The sequence below is a fragment of the Schistosoma haematobium genome, chromosome 7 (assembly GCF_000699445.3).
Source record: "Schistosoma haematobium chromosome 7, whole genome shotgun sequence".
Lineage (NCBI taxonomy): Eukaryota > Metazoa > Platyhelminthes > Trematoda > Strigeidida > Schistosomatidae > Schistosoma > Schistosoma haematobium.
In genome coordinates, this window is record NC_067202.1 from 275,551 (window position 1) to 292,767 (window position 17,217).

General features: G+C 33.7%; 1 protein-coding gene across 1 annotated transcript in view; it reads right to left on the reverse strand.

Moving 5' to 3' along the window:
* Positions 1-1,445: 1,445 nt before the first annotated feature.
* The window catches only part of RBPMS2_1 (RNA-binding protein with multiple splicing 2), a 38,966-nt gene continuing 23,194 nt past the window's right edge, over positions 1,446-17,217 (reverse strand). Inside the window, exons 5-9 of the mRNA XM_035733898.2 lie at positions 13,624-13,894; positions 11,938-12,122; positions 8,220-8,627; positions 5,574-5,792; positions 1,446-2,873 (exon numbers count right to left, since the gene is read on the reverse strand). Of these exons, the coding sequence (XP_035590290.2) occupies positions 2,862-2,873; positions 5,574-5,792; positions 8,220-8,627; positions 11,938-12,122; positions 13,624-13,894 (1,095 nt within the window). The 3' untranslated portion in view covers positions 1,446-2,861. The remainder of the gene's footprint in view (positions 2,874-5,573; positions 5,793-8,219; positions 8,628-11,937; positions 12,123-13,623; positions 13,895-17,217) is intronic.

The window sequence follows — 17,217 nt, forward strand, 5'->3', positions numbered from 1 at the left end:
GGTGAATTTACCAAACGGCAACAGTGAAGTTACATTTCACCGATATAGTAATGTAGTAGAAAAGATTCCGAAAAACAAACTTCTAGAACTTTGAGAAAAATACTGTATTCTTCTGAAGTTCTTATTATCTTCTCCAGTTACCCTTTGATTCATTGGATGTGTGAAGAATAAGCTTCTGCTTTGGAATGCATATATATTTATAAGTTTACTTGCTCTTTTGGATTAGGTTATATTGATCTCATAAAGTGAACTCTGTCGAAACCCATTCCGAAGCATTATTCTGTTTGTTGATCAAAATGATTATTAAATTTATTTGGTAATTCGGTTATTGAACATCTCGTAAACAATAGTCATATTGCCCCCCCCAGAACCCTCCTTCAAAGTCATCCATAAAGTCAAACAAAATGATGTAAGGGGAATATGAGTTAGGAACTAACCTATGATAGAGGCCTTAGCAGTCCAACGATTCCAGACTAGTCTCTGTATACAAAAAAACATGTTCAGTCCTGGATTTTATCGTCGGCTTAACCCCCTGCTTATCTTCCATACTCTGTTATTACTCATTCGTTATTTCCTTATAATCATTAATTAGCTGTTATTACATTTATTTACTTTATTATTCATACTCATCAAATGAACAGTTATCTTCATAAAATGTCTTCATTTACATATTTTGTATTAACTGTTAGATCATTACACAAGTCCGTCCCTATATTTGATATTTCCAAATAACTTATGATGCAATACTACTCCGTATTCACATTTTCTGAATATTCACTGAGTTGATAATTATCTTCCATTTATAATTTTATTCACTTTGGTGTGTCATGTAATTCCCTACTGCTTGATAACACTTTGGATTACTTTTTAAATGAAAAAGGACCGAGATCGAAGGTCCTGGGTTCGAGTGTCACATGCGGGGTCGTAGATGGGCAGCGCTAAGAAGTCCCATACCAGCACGAAACAGCCGTCCAATGCTTCCAGGTTTCCACCGGTGGTCTAACATTGGCCGTTTCATGATTTAAATGAAATATTGACCTATTTTATTAGAGACTTATGTATGCTAATTAACTATAAGTACCGGCGTACAGCATTAGTAAATGACATTGTTGAAACGAAACTTTTCTTTGATGAATCTTCATTTCCTTAGTAGCTCACTGATTAAGTCGCACTGTTAAAGTTAGTCTCATGTTTCAAAATGAAATGGAACGATAATTCACAACAATGTTATCAGCAGTAGGCAGTGAAACCAAGTTAGTCACTGACAAGGCATTTCCTTCAAGAAACTAATATCTATGGCATAAGCATGCAAATGACATGAGGATATCGTTAAATTTCATAGTTAACATCATTGACTGATCTTAATTAGATAGGCAGTGGAAACTTAGGAAGTGCTGTGTAACTGTTTTACCCTAATACGGGACACCTTACTAGTACGTACTCATGACCTCACTGGGAACCGACCTCAGGGCTTTAACCTCCAGACCACAAAATCTGTACTCCATGTCTTACCCATCTAAACTTAATCAGTTAACAAAATTCCACAACCATCTTCAGATAACATTCGTGAGTAACCGACTCATATGTGACATATATGAACCTTACTGATCACGGTGTATTATATTAACTTGCTAGATTTTTTTTAAAAAGGCGATATTTGACATAACCCTTGATTTTTTTTGCTTAAATAAAGGCAAAAAAAACAGCAAAACTTCTTCTAGAAAAATTATAATTGATGAAAATAACATATGAGATATACTTTATTATTCCAAGTAAAAATGCTGAAATCAATGATAGAATTTAACTAAACAATTAGTTCACATGAAATATATATATAGGAGAAATATAGAGAAAGTAACTGAAAGAAATGACGGAAAGAAACACCCTTAGAAACGAAAACGACAAAAAAAAGACAAACCAAAACACCACCACAAAAAAAGAGAAAGAAATAAGCACATAAATTGTGAAGTGATGATCTTATTTTTTTGTTTCTTCTTCAACAGAAAAAATGCTTATTTATTATAAAACCTTAGACCAGAACAGCAATAGAAAAAAAAGAATGAAACGAGTAAACAAACCAGAGTTTAAAAAACAAAAAAAGAAAGTAAAAAGTGGAAATGATACGAAGTACACAATAATGAGAAGTTCTTAATAAAATTTTTCTTATAAAAATTCCAATAAACCAATATCAGAGAGAAAATAGAAAATTATGTAAAATGAATCAATGAGCATGTCAGAAAAATATTTTTTTTACTGTCTACTTCCCAGTGATGAAAAAAAAAACAACGAACAACAAAAAAAAGTTTAAATTATCGATTTTTTGTTTTGTTTCTATGCTGATATGTTTGCGGTTTTAATCTCAACGGAATCAAGATGTTTCTTCTAAATAATACAACAATACTACTACCTACCTACTCACTGACAAAGAAAAGTGTATATATTTTACTAACAAAATACATATACAGAATGAACTAATTTATTAGAAGAATTGTTGTTCACTACTTACTATTACACAGTTTGTATTATTCTTTAATAGTAATAACGGAATGTTAATGAAAAGTATTTAAGATAAAAAATACAACATTCTATACGATAGAGTGTTTTTGGGGGGATAAGTAAAATACAAATGAGAACTGTAAATTGAACATAAAACAATTTTCTTTCGATATGTATAGAGAGGGTTAACTTTTGCACAGCCAACAATGAGAATACATTACCATTTGACAAATAATAATAATGATATGGATAATTTTAATTTGAATAATAATAATATGAGTTAGGAAATTCATCTCTTTTGTTGTATAGACAGTGAGAAGTTCAGCTGGTACCAATTCACAATTTGAATAAATAATTAATTTGATTCAAAAATTAACCTAAAATAGAGAATGTCTATTTAGTTTTAGGGGATTGTTAGATATGACATTAGATAAATGATATAAAGATTTCATAATTAAAATGACAGCTCAATACTACAATCATTCCTCGTTGGAACCTGAATAGCTGATAAGATGCAATAAGCTGTCTAAAATTTATCAACATCTTTCCAGTATATAGCGACTTAGAAGAAAGTCAATTATGCACTCCGTTTTGTGATATTTATCAGACAATTACTTCTTCAGTAAATGTGTTCGTTCCATTAAATGGAAGACCCTATCTAACTTGACATTTACTAATATCACCTCGATATTGCACACTGATATTGTCTTAATTCAACCCACGATTAAATAGGATTCAAAGAAGATTATCAATTATCTATCAAGTAAGTACTTAAATCTTAACACCTGATGATCCAAGTAACAATGTATATCATGAAAATATCTGACATATACACACCTGAAAACTCTTCCAAACTTAACAATAAGAACGGTAGGTAATGAGGATAGATTGCCGTAATTGAATCTCAAGTGTATACAGCCGTTGAGTCATTAAGTAAGAGACTTTTATCTTGGGTTACATTATCAGGCAGAGTTAGCAAAAAGAGAATATTATCAGAATAGGGATTTGTGGAGGATTTAGCAATTTTAACAGTTGAATTCATGAGTCAATATAAACTAGGACACCGTTGTAAACATAGAGGCACTAGACGGGCATTTCGTCCTAGTATGAGACTCCGTGAGAGGCCGAGACCAGTAGAGTCCGATCCGTGTCAAATGGAGACAGTTATCCATCTCAGACAATGAATGAAGGGTTGCCCAAGATCATGGATGGATCAAAGTTAAATATTAATGCTGATGGATGTCGGCTTAGTGGTCTAGATGTTAAGCGTTCTCACGCAAGACCGAGGGTCCTGGATTTGAGTTTCATTGCACTGCTGAGCAGTCGCATGTTCAGATGAAACGGCCATCGATTGCTTCTAGGATCTCATTGGTGGCCTAGCTTAGATCGACTCATTGACTTAACAAAGAAAGTACACATATTTCTGAATAATTCATCTTTAATATTATTCACAAGGGCTTCAACAGGAAACCATGAACCTAAATTTTATGCTAGAAAGACGTACCTGTAATACTGAGTGAACTGATTCTCCCTGTAAGATTCCAACTAGGACTACATAGTTCCAGCTTCTTTAATATTTATTCGCAACAGTTTACGCGTTACAAAATGAAATGTTGTACTTTTGAGCAAAAACTAGGATTAAAACTGACATCAGGCAAGGAGGCGTAATTTTTAAGACTGCCTCTGTCGAGGATCAGAGTCTATGCTGTTACGAATAATCACATTGATATCGCATTCACAAACCACCCGCATCTCAAATGCGGTAGAAGCGATCTTATCTTTAATTTATGGATAGAGCATCATTAGATATATATAAATAACATTGTGAACCTTTTTAAATCCATTGTCACTAAAAAATCAAAGCTCACAGCGTTAATTTCACTCAAGCGTATTATCTTCACATATATCTCATTCTATCATATATGTATATCACATTGTTACCAACTAATATTCAGTAACTAATATCACTCTCAATCATTTTCGAGCACGTGGTGTTTCATATCTTAGTTTTGCATGGTAGTTCCCAATTACTTGCATGAATCAGATACAATGCATTCATCATTGTAATTGTACTCTCATAACACTTTAAACCATCAATTTCTTTTCTTGGATATTCTCTGAACATTAGTTTATCCCTATAGGTTTCCCATAATTGTTTCCTTTGTTCTCGTTTCTATTGTTAGCCGCCATTGTAGCATTGATACAGTTAGAGGACTGTTGTATCACTTATCGAATTTTATGTAAATAATTGCTATATAACTATTTTAGCAAGGATTTATTCTTTAATTATACATTGATTCGTGTAAACATTTAGGACACCTCATGAACCAAAGTTCATAAATGTAATATATATAGTAGTTTGTTTTAGACAAACCTCGTGATTTCTGCCTCCGACTCAATCATTTACTCAAAAGTATTGAAAACATTTAACACATTTTAAAACCTTTTAAACCAAAAATGTACAGTGTTAAGATGAGAAACAAAAGTGACATGTTAAGTCTATTTGTACCTTCTGTCTCTATCCTCCTTTCATTCAACTTATATTTTGTGTATTGACTTATACTACTTGGTAATATTCAGTAAGCATTTTTATTTCTAACAATTTCTAGGCGTGTAATGTAACATTTCTGTCTTGTATTGATATTCTACAATCTTTAGAGTAGTTATTATCATAATTAATTTATCTTAACTCCTACAACAGTTACTCTCAGTTTTTTGCACTCCTTGGATCTTTGTTTAAACTAAGCAGTTTCCAGATTCGTATGTCCTTAGTTCTCATTTTGGTTGTTGATAAACTGTTAACATTAGACACAGCTATCAGCTGTCATAACGCAATGTGATCGCTAATTAGGTTGTTCTCTTCCCAGATATACAAACACGTTAGTCGCCACAGATATCTCACGAGCTGACTTTTGTAACCAATTTATATTTATTCCTCAACAAAAGGACCGTTCTTTAAAATATTTTTTTTGTAATTCAGTTCCACGCATATCTCATTCATGTAGTTGGACTCTCCGATAGAATTAACGTAACGCATACATACGTGTGAAAAATATTTGGTAGTTATTCAAACTTACATTTTGTTGATATGGTGATAGACCAGATTGAAATTGACCTTCGTTTCCTGTTAACTCTTTCATAATTGAATTATATCCACCACCTAATAGACCAATAGCCGCTGCAGCAGCCATTTGAGGTGGAAGACCAGTTGTAGCTGAAACGACATTAGCAAAACCTAATGGAGAATTCGGTGTATTGACACTTCCATGTTGATTCAAATGAACTGTAGCTAATGTCTATATTACATTTCAAGAAGAAAATACAATTTAGCTATCATTATTATCCTGATGTTTTCTAAGTTGAAATCTAGGTATACAATATACAGTAACATGCAAATTTTGAATGTAATTGAAAATATTTCTTTACTGGCTAGAATACAGAAAGTAATTTAATTACCATCAAAATAAGGCGCAATTATCATGAAACTGATCGATTATTTCACCTACATTTTTATCACCTTAAAAAAAACATTTACCAATTAAGAACTTTCGTCTAAATTTGATCGAATAGTTTCGTAGTATTTGGGAGCCGAGTTGATGTGAGACATTAAAGAGGAAAAATGTATTTGTAAAATATCAGAGAATTAATTTGAAGTAAATCCAACGTTTTGCCTGACAATCTGGTTCAAGCTTTTACAAGGAAATATAATCAAATATCAAATTTATCAAATATAAATAAGAACATGGTTCTTCAGTTTACTGTACGGTAAATAGGTCATTCAATCAACGATAATAATTTTTAAAGTAGGTATTTGCTTTAGTGTATAAGAGACATGTGGTGTGATACGAAAAGTGTTAAGAGAAGAAAATGTGAGTATACTTAAGTGAGAAGAAATTTCATTCACTATATATTGTCTCTGGTCAGTGAATTTTAAGAAAACATACAATTTTCTTATGTGATATGAATCAAATATGTCACAGAATGCATAAAATGAAGATAAATAAACAAGATAAAGGAATGAATTCACTGAATTCATTCACACCACATGCCTTTTACACACACACTAAAGCAAATACCTAATTTAAACATTATGAACATTGATTGAATGACCGACTTAGTATATAGTGAACCGGAGAACCATGGCTTTATGTATATTCGATGTTTGATAAAATTTCCTTGAAAAAGCTTGGACCAGATTATCAAGCGAAATGTTGGATTTACTTCCGATTCATTCACTGATAATTTACAAATACATTTTTCCTCATTAATGAATCATTTGCCAGTTTATGATTCAAAGTGAACAAACTTCAAAGATAATGCTTATCATTTATTTTTCTTTTTGGGAAATGAAACAGACTCATCATTTTCGAAGTAATCCATAATTATGGTTAACAGTAACCTTGAATAAGGCATAATCAAAATCTATAGGTGACTAAAAACTTTTGAACCACTTAAACTATTTAGTAAACCAATGTTGTTTGTTTCACCTGCACAACAGTTTTGCACTAATCACTTCAACTTTTTTCTAGTAGTGACATTATATTTATTATGACTGACAACAGTTCACTTTGTATGCATCTTCTATCAGAAAAGAATTGGAAATATTTAGAGTGTAATGCATATTAATGATTAAAGAACACACAGAGCCTTAAAGAATAATGTCGATTATCATATTCAGAACAAATTGACTATTATTATTATTATAAATTAGTATTTAAAATGATTAGCACTGGGTTCCAGTTACAATGTTAACAATAACGTTAGACTGACAAGTCTTAAATTGTACTGTCAATCAATATTGAAATCCTAAATAACTTTGATTCACATACTATATGGAAGCATTTGCTTAAAAAGCAGATACTCAAAGTGAGAACTACAGAAATGCATAATTTATATTAATTGAATTCTTCATTTATAGTTCATTTTGAAAACTGTTATATTGTATAATAGGATTATAATTTATTTATTTATTTATTTAAACACATAAACATTGATACAAGGAGGCACCGAATACATATGTGCCACATAAGTCATTCGATTTGTGTGAGGGCTGACATACTACCCAAGTGCCCAGACCGAAGAAGGTGGTTTTATTAGGGGGCCCCACACCCGAAACCTTTGACCCAAAGGTCTGATCCATAAGGCAGTGCAGCAACCTAAGGAGATGCAGTCCCATGGTAGCAGGTGACCAATAATGGGTTCACACGCCATTTGTTCCCTCGGGATCTTGAAACCCATGTGTACCATTGGTTTGGAATCAGGGTTTTCCAACTCCCCTAAGTGGACTCTCCACGTCTACCAACCCGGTTAAAGTGCCGGACATTTGCTTTTCGTCCTTTCATTTTCGTAAACAACACCTATGGTGAGAGAAGGCAGTGAATAGAACTTCACTGGTAGTGGTTGTATGAACGCGGCCATGTGAGAGAAATTCGAGAGGGAGAGCTGACTCTCCCCACTTTCGGCCGTACCAGAGTATAACTAAACAGAGCGTTAAAATTATTTATTCGGTTTGTAACATTTAAAATCTAGTTTTTAATCAGTATGATGATATGTATATTCATGATTGTTGCGAAATTTGGAAAACAACTTAATTTAAATCATTTCATTATTGGTAAATTCAACATATTCTCTACATGAAAGCAATAAATTAATGACCTTGATAAATATATTGTAAATACAAATAGAGTTTATAAACACAGTCACATTCTATATCAACGATTTACCTGACTTTGTTGTTGTTGTTGTTGTAATTGTGCCATAAATGAGGCAACATTCGATGCATTTGACTGATGACTAGGAAAATAATTATTTCTTAAGTGAGAATTTGTACTATGAGACAATGCAGAAACAGCAGCTGGAGATGATCCTGTTCCACTATTAGGACTTGGAGAATTTGATGTACCTGTATTACAAAATGATACTTGTGTATTGTTTTGCTGTGATAAATTAGCAAGTGTAGAAGGTGAACAAACTGTACCACCACTGATAGAAGATGCATTTGCAGAACATAAAGCTGCAGCTACGTTAGCATGAGCAATAGCAGCTTGAACCATTTGTAGACTGGGAATAGATGATGGACTAGCAGTTTGCATACCATAAGTACCAGTGTTCATACTTCCAGGGACTAAAGTCTATCAAGTATACAATTGAATAGGTAAATAATGTATGTATATATATAATGTTTATGAAAAAAATATCGTACAAAAAAACGTGCATAAAAAAGCAAATCTAATGAAATACTTTCTCAAACAAATAATTGGCTCAGTACTGCTTCCAAAAACCATAGCATACGTAAACATTGTTTGAGCCAGTAGGGGAGAAAAAATATTTTCACGATATTTATCATTGTCAAATCACTCATAGTATTTTGAATAAAACACTACAAATACAAAACTTTCAGGATTTCCTTCCAGTATCTAATACTCTTGTGTGAAGTAGAAACTTTGATAAATCGAACAATCTGACGTATGTACTGTTGTGAAGTTTCACAATAGTATCGTAAAACTCTCCAGCATTCTCTGATTTCAAACGATAACCCAATGGATATCAACTAGTGGTGGAAAACACTTACAAACTACTTAAATTCTAAAAAAGTGAAAATACCTGAAAATTAAACAAACCATATTCAAAGAATGAAACCTTGAAGATGTTTAATATTTTAATAAATATGAGAGTTGTGTTCTGTTTTATTTTATTTATTTTAACACAGATATTGATACAAGAAGGCACCAAATACATATGCACCACACAAATCTCATTTGATTTGTTTGAGGGCTGTGATACTGACCGGGTGCTCAAACCGAAACAGGTGGTTTTATTAGGGGGCCACACCCGGAGCCTTCGACCTGAAGGTCTGGTCCACAAGGCAGTGGAGCATCGTAAAGCGATGCCGTCCCATGGTAGCCGGCGACAAAGGATTGGTTCATAGGCCATTTGTTCCTTCAGGATACTGGAGCCCATATGCACCATTAGTTTGGAATCAGGGTTTTCCAACTCTCCTAGGTGGACTCTCCATGTCCACTGACCCGGTTAAAGCGCCGGACACTCGCTTGAAACCCAAGAATAACATGATCCATTCCCATTGCGTCATTCGAGGTTTAGTTTCAAAAAAGAACCAGTATCATTAGACGATCAATAAACGTGACTGACATAAAACTACTTTGATGAATTGTAGTCACATTTCTTTTATAGGTACAGAAATTATTTTAAAAAATACTTTCGATTTTGTCACTTTCTTTCTATACGAAAAAATTTTCATATTTTAATCTTTTAGGAACTTAGGAAAACGTAAAACACTACGGAAGACATTTTCGCCGTGAAAAAGTTGCAGTCAAACAAATGTTATCAAATTTCAATCAATTCTCTATAAATATAAGTCAAGGGATTTTGTACCGACGGAATACATTGAAAACTGGTTAGATAGTATTTCAGTTCTTTGAAATTCTACTAGTACAAACACATACTGGATGAGCTATCACTTACATCGTATAAACATTTCAACATTTTCTTAAATGAATTTTAACACGGTATAGATGTTTAGCTATAGAGTATATCATTCCAATGTTCTCCACACTTTGTTTCAACCCCAACTCAACTGTGTTAACTAAATTTTAACCCTTAAATAGAATAGACTTGATTATTAAAGTGAAGTTTGCAAAACTATTTAGTTGCTGGATTCAAACCACAAAATTTAAGTTTATGGATCTAACATCTCCAATTAATTGTGTTGTTAGTGATCAGGCTTCATCTCTACATCTGTCAAGGAGTCATTTTCAAACTCCATTCTAATCAGATTGTCTAGTACTTCAAGATGAACTATGGTCTATATCTAACCTTTTTTTCTAATCATTTGTATTTATCAATTACAATTACACAGAACAGTATTTCTCGCTTAATGATAGTTGACTTAGAAACGATTTAAACTACCTTTTAGCAGAATGTGAAATTTCCTACTTGATAACCATTTTATGTTATTACAGTCAACATATTGAATACACTTCGATTTTCTAAGGATTTACACTGAATTATACATTTGTGTATTACATACGTGATTTAAGCCAATTAATTAAATTTTTAATCAAAAACTCAAATAACTCTAATTAGTTTGAATAATAAAACATAAAAACAAACTTGTTCGTTACGGTATTATAAGAGTTAATTCTGTTTATATCTGTTATCTACGTTTCTCCTTATTCAATTTCTATTTGTTATTACATTATGTTACTAACTAATATTCAGTAACTAATGTCATTATCAATCATTTTCGAAGATGTTGCGTTTCATATCATTTATTTGTTGTATGGTATTTATCTAAGTGAATACATGAATGAGTAACAAATCATATATTTATAATCGTAGTTATACTCTCTTAACATTTGTAATCACCGAAATTTGTTTGTCTTGATGAGGACGTTTCAGGGACTCAATGATATCACTTACCAGAGTTACACAATCATACTTATAGTTATTTTTTTACATCTAATAGTCTGTCATAAAGACAAGGAATTATTGACTTATTAACAGAGAGGTACTAAAAGTCAGTCAGGATCTAAGATTGTATAATGGTCAAAAGGAGATAAGAATGAAATAATATAAGTTTCTTGTTCAGCTTCCCAAAGTACCAGTTTGTCTTACTCTTTGAAGAATCTTTTAAAGATTCTGATGGAGACAGATGACTAGAACCGATTAGATATTCAACAATCGAGTCATCGACTGATTTAAAATCGCCTTTTGGTGGCCGTGATGGATAACGACCGGCTATGTATTTGGAAAGAGAATACTTTGCGCGACAAGCATAACATGCTCCTCAAAAGCAAATAAAATCGTTTGAAGAGATAGTTTGTCCTCAAAAAAACATTTTAGTATCAGTCACCTGGCGGAAAATACAATTTGCAGATCAATTAATAAAATTTCTTCAAGCAGTTAGACAATCAATTTCGTAAGATATTTGCGGCTGTATCTCCTTTAAACTAAACATTCATAAGAAAAATCTTCCGTACAGTAGATGTTCTTTCAGTTAACTGTTTTGGCTTCAACCTACTAATAATTATTGTATCGTTTAATTTCAGGATTTCCACGCGTCATTCAATTGTTTGCTAAGAAACATCAGGTGGATTTAATAATAGTCCTTTTAATGTGAATTGGATATACTCAAAACTGAACGTCGGCATACTATATAAAATTACAGGGAAATCGCTATACACATAATACTTCTTTTCCCAATAGTTATCTGACTATTACTGAATTACACCTAGCAATCTTTGTTGAAATAATGAACTTATCAGTATTAGATTTAAATACAAAATCATTTATTTAAATCACTGACGAACAAACAGTAGCAACATTAGATTTGTTAAAATCTAGAATTGATAAACTGAATAGTTTTCTTTGAACAAAATGATTACAATTTGTTAAGACAAGATTAAATGAAAGTAAACTTACACGAAAGTTATTTGCTTGAACTAAACCAGCTGCTGAAGACAAATAAGCTGTATTTTCGTAGGCTGAAGCAAGTGACGGTAAGCCAGGGATTGTAGCCCATTGAGCGGCAGCAGCGGCGGCTGCAGCCGCTGCCATCGCGGTAGAAGCATCTGTCGCCGTAGCGAATATCCCATTGGATGTCTCAACTGGAAATAAAGGAGTAAAATACTCAGTAAAAAGAAACCTAAATTGAGGTTTGTCAATCGAAGAATATTATTAGTAGAGCTGTAAATCCCAGGTGTCACAGTTTAAAGTATCACTGGGTAACACTAGTTCTCCAAATATCCTAAGGTCTCTTGTTAACAAGTGTCAACTAGCGTGACGTCCACGTTCGAATTGCCTCTAATTACAAAACGTTAAAATATAGTTGAACACCAAACTGTATCGGATATTCATTACAACACTAATCAGGATGTAAAAGGTAAACTTAGTAACGATTTAGTCTTACTAGTTTGTCACCATATTAGCTAAGTTCTGAAGCTTATGATGTTAGATTTTACTCATTGTTCAGTCGCTCCAGTATTACCGGTCATATTTAGTGGCACAATATGTCAATAATTTTCACCAAGCCCTAGGACCGATTGAAAGTAGAGAGAAGCATTAATTCTAAGAAAATGTGGTATCCAACGAAAAACAACTCAACCCAGTTAGTATTTGTTGATTTACTACAATTATTTGATGGTTTTAAATTCAACACACTGGTGGCGTTGCTACAGACTTTTTCCATATTTCCAATAAACAAGATTTTCTTTGCAAGAAATGTTTTCCAACTTTTACTATTAAAGAAGCTGTATCTAATACAAATATAACTATTGATGATTTCTTTTACTCTACGTCTTTATATTGTCCTCATCCTTTTGTAACGTAACTTTCGATTTATACGGTACAAAGTTTTGTCAGAATGAGTTTTGTGGAGATTTTTAGGAAATTTCACAGATTGAAATCATGAGTCAGTTGAAGCTAGACCACCATTGAAAACCTGGAAGCACTGGACGGCCGTTTCGTCCTAGTGTGGGACTCCTCAGCAGTTTAGCTTTAACTGACTCATGATTTCAATCTGTGAAATTTCCTAAAAATCTCCACAAAACTCATTCTGATAATAATCAACTGCTCACTAGTGACTGAATTCAGGAGAACCTCCTGGAGTTCTAGTAAGAAGTCGTTACCAGTGGAGTTCAACCAGGTCTGTTGTGAGATAGGAACTCACTGAAGACAATGGTGTTCGGTGGCGCAACTTCGTGGATTGGTTGAAGTTAGACATTAACACCGTTGGATGCCGGCCAGCTCAGTGGTCTAATGGTTAAGTGCTCGCGCGCGAAGCCAGTAGGTCTTGGGTTCGAATCCCGCGGGGGGCGGGTTCGTGGATGCGCACTGCTGAGGAGTCCCATACTAGGACGAAACGGCCGTCCAGAGCTTCCAGGTTCTCAATGGTGGTCTAGCTTCAACTGACTCATGATTTCAACCTGTGACAAAGCTTTGTGTTGAAAATAATATCCGACAAAAACGTTGGTGGTACAAAACAATGTTTAGAGAATGGTATAAAAATATTGACCTAAATAAATATTTGAACTGTAAACGAGTGAAACATTTGTACAATTGCACTTCTATCTATTAGTCCCCCTTCGGGTAGATACAAAAAAAACCTACTAGTTGGTCCAGTAGCTGCCAATTGAGCAAATATCGATGGTTGTAAATTAGCAACCATACCACTGATATTACCAGTTGAAATCATATTTGTTGGACAAGTACCCAGATTCGACAAAGAATTATGTTGATTTAATCCATTCTCATGTGGATTATTCATACCTATATTACCGAAACCAACAGGAATTGTTGTCTTAGGTTTGGTAACTTTAGTATTACTACGGGCAAACTCTAAACGCATATGTTGATTGCCATCTGGATCGAATTTCACACCCTAATAATTATGAAAATTAGAAAAAAAACTTGATAAAATCACTTTTATAAACAATTGGATTATGACGTTAATTTGTTTCTACATAAAACAGAAACCAGATGAAATTATTTATGATTCAATAAAATCTGCTTCAAAAATCATTCCATGTTTTTCTTATCAATTAAGTAATTATGTTATGATATTCATCAGTATGAACTTGTCTACAATTCAGTAACAAACATTCAGTAGATGATGAAATAAAGCTTATTCCTATTTCTTCTATTTCTTGAACATGTGACTTAGGTCATCTGCTTATCAAAGAATGATTTTTTACTGTTGAATATTTTGCTTTTGCCATTTAACCGTTTTCGAAAGTAGATGTCTTATGTAATTTTATTAGAAATCAATAAAAAATGTATTCGATGCATTGCATCTACATGGTCGAACTATCGAGTGAGGCATGGAGCGATAATTTACGTTCAATAATCGTTATTCGCTATCAAATTGAGATACAAGATCTGCTGAATTTTGTATAATATGCATTAATACATCAATGTACACTTAGTTACTCCACAATCTCACATTACTTATTGGACAGTAGTTACATTTTTCATGGCAGTTGTAAATTACAGCATTAAAGTAACAACGATATTATTTCTAGGTTGTAAGATTATTTAACAAAATATGAGTTGCCTTGAAAACATTTTGTACACTAAATTTATCAGTAGTTTCGACAGAACAGTGAGATTATGAGAGCAAATTCAAGATTATGACAAACTGTTTCTGTACACATAAAGGGGTTTTGAATTTACGGATAGCCAAGCATTCTATACACTGCTAAGGTGTCCCGTACTAGGACCAAACGGCCATCCAGCGACTCCAGGTTTTAAACTGTTGTCAAAATTTCAATGAAATTTAACAATCATAACAACCCTATACTGACTACTTCACTTTTTTTCTGCTAGATGTTTCATGTTTGTGAACTATCAAAAGTGACTATCTCATTATCCTTAATTGCTCTCTGAACGATTCAATCCCATGTCTGAGACTTTACTATTTAGTTATTCAGGATGCGACCGACTGGAAGGTATTTAGTATTGATTGATCACTGAATAGTAACCAATGTCATGTTTGTCTAATCCTTTGGTGTTGGTTAAACTCAATCGATCAATCCCAATTGACCGAATAGCTCAATGGTAACATTTCTGTCCGTGAAGTTTGGTGACCCGATTTAAAATACCACAAGGGGTACTAGTTTTCTCAAGACTACAGGTGGATCTTTCTTGTCAACTGTTGACTAGCACAAGACGTGGGTCGAGCAGAATTTTCCGTAAACGTCCTCCAACAACTAGTCATCTCAACATAATTCACACGACGTTCAATTACATATAAACTAGTGATCGCATCTCATCTTTATCTATTTCTATCGATCAACACTAAAGAACTAGATAAACATAATAGTGGACACTAGTCAGTGATTAATTGATTACAAAGATCTTCATTATGAAACATGCTAACAACCAATTGAGAAAACTAAGAAAAAACCGACCAAATCAATAGATCAAGTTACCGTATCAACAAGAACATTTCGCTATATTTAAATGAATATGTAGATGAGTGTACTGGTGTGTGTTGGTGATTATTACCTTTGTATTCAATAAGCGCTTTGTACACATGTAAATGTGCGCATGTGTTTGTATAACTTTTTTTTTCTAATATCCACGTATTTTATATCAAATAAATGTTTTTTTTTGAGTAGTAATAAAAAAGAGTGGTAGAACTACACAAAAACATACAACTCTAATTGACTACAACAATTCTATTATACAATATGGTATATATGTGCATATATATATACATGAAACATGGTGTCAATGAACTAAACAAATAAAAATCAATAAAATAATCAAACGTTAAACAAACATTATTGGTTCAATCGAAGTAATTCGTATTAATTAAATTAATTATTTGTTTGCTGCTTTTTTTTAATAAAAAAAAAACTGACGACAAATTTGGACATTTATGTAAATTAATGAGTTGGAAAGTAGTTCCAATTATAATTTAGTGTTACATTAACTCCGCCTGTAGCTCTAACAGGGTTACTGCCGGTCCCAAGCCCGGATAAAGGAGGAGGGTTGGGCATGGGGTTAGCGTCCCCATCCCGTAGAAAACTAACTCGCTAAAAAAACGCTTACCAGAAAAAATTATTCAAACCATTTAAACTCTGCCCTGGGAGTTAGAAGGTCTTCAGTTAGAAGAGTTATGACGCTTCATGGTGAAAGCCGAGTTCCTTCGAAAGCCACGAGGCCGATGCCCCTTCTAACAACTAGAGCAAAAATTTTTATAGGTACATGGAACGTTCGAACAATGTGGGAAACCGGGAAGACCAGTCAAATAGCAATGGAAATGAGGAGATACAACTTAGCAGTACTGGGAATCAGCGAAACCCACTGGACCCAAGCTGGACAGAAAAGGCTAGCTACGGGAGAGATGCTACTTTACTCCGGTCACGAGGAGGACAATGCTCCACACACTCAGGGAGTCGCTCTTATGCTGTCCAAAGTAGCACGAAATGCACTTGTAGGATGGGAATCTCACGGATCCAGAATCATCAAAGCATCATTCAAAACAAAGAAGGAGGGGATCTTAATGAATATTATCCAATGTTATGCACCCACCAATGATAGCAACGACGACATTAAAGATCAGTTCTACGAGCGGCTGCAGTCAATCATTGAGAAATGCCGAAGAAAGGACCTAACTATTCTGATGGGAGATCTAAATGCCAAAGTCGGAATAGACAACACTGGATATGGAGATATTATGGGACGACATGGACTGGGAGAAAGAAACGAAAATGGAGAAAGATTTGCAAGTTTGTGTGCATCCAACAAATTAGTCATAGGAGGCACAATATTTCCACACAAACGTATACACAAAGCTACATGGATCTCACCGGACCACACTACAGAGAACCAGATAGATCATATTTGTATCAATAAAAAATTCCGAAGGACAATGGAAGATGTGAGAACCAGGAGAGGTGCTGACGTAGCTTCAGATCACCACCTAGTTGTAGCCAATTTAAAACTGAAGCTGAAAAAGAACTGGACAAGTGGACAAACAGCACTACAAAGGTTCAATACAGCCTTCCTTCGAGATACTGACAAACTCAATGAATTCAAGATAGCTCTCAACAACAGGTTCCAAGCCTTACAAGATCTACTGAAAGGAGAAGAAACTACTATGGAGGACAACTGGAAAGGCATCAAGGAAGCATTAACTTCAACGTGTCAAGAGGTTCTGGGCCTAAAGAAACACCATCATAAGGAATGGATCTCTAT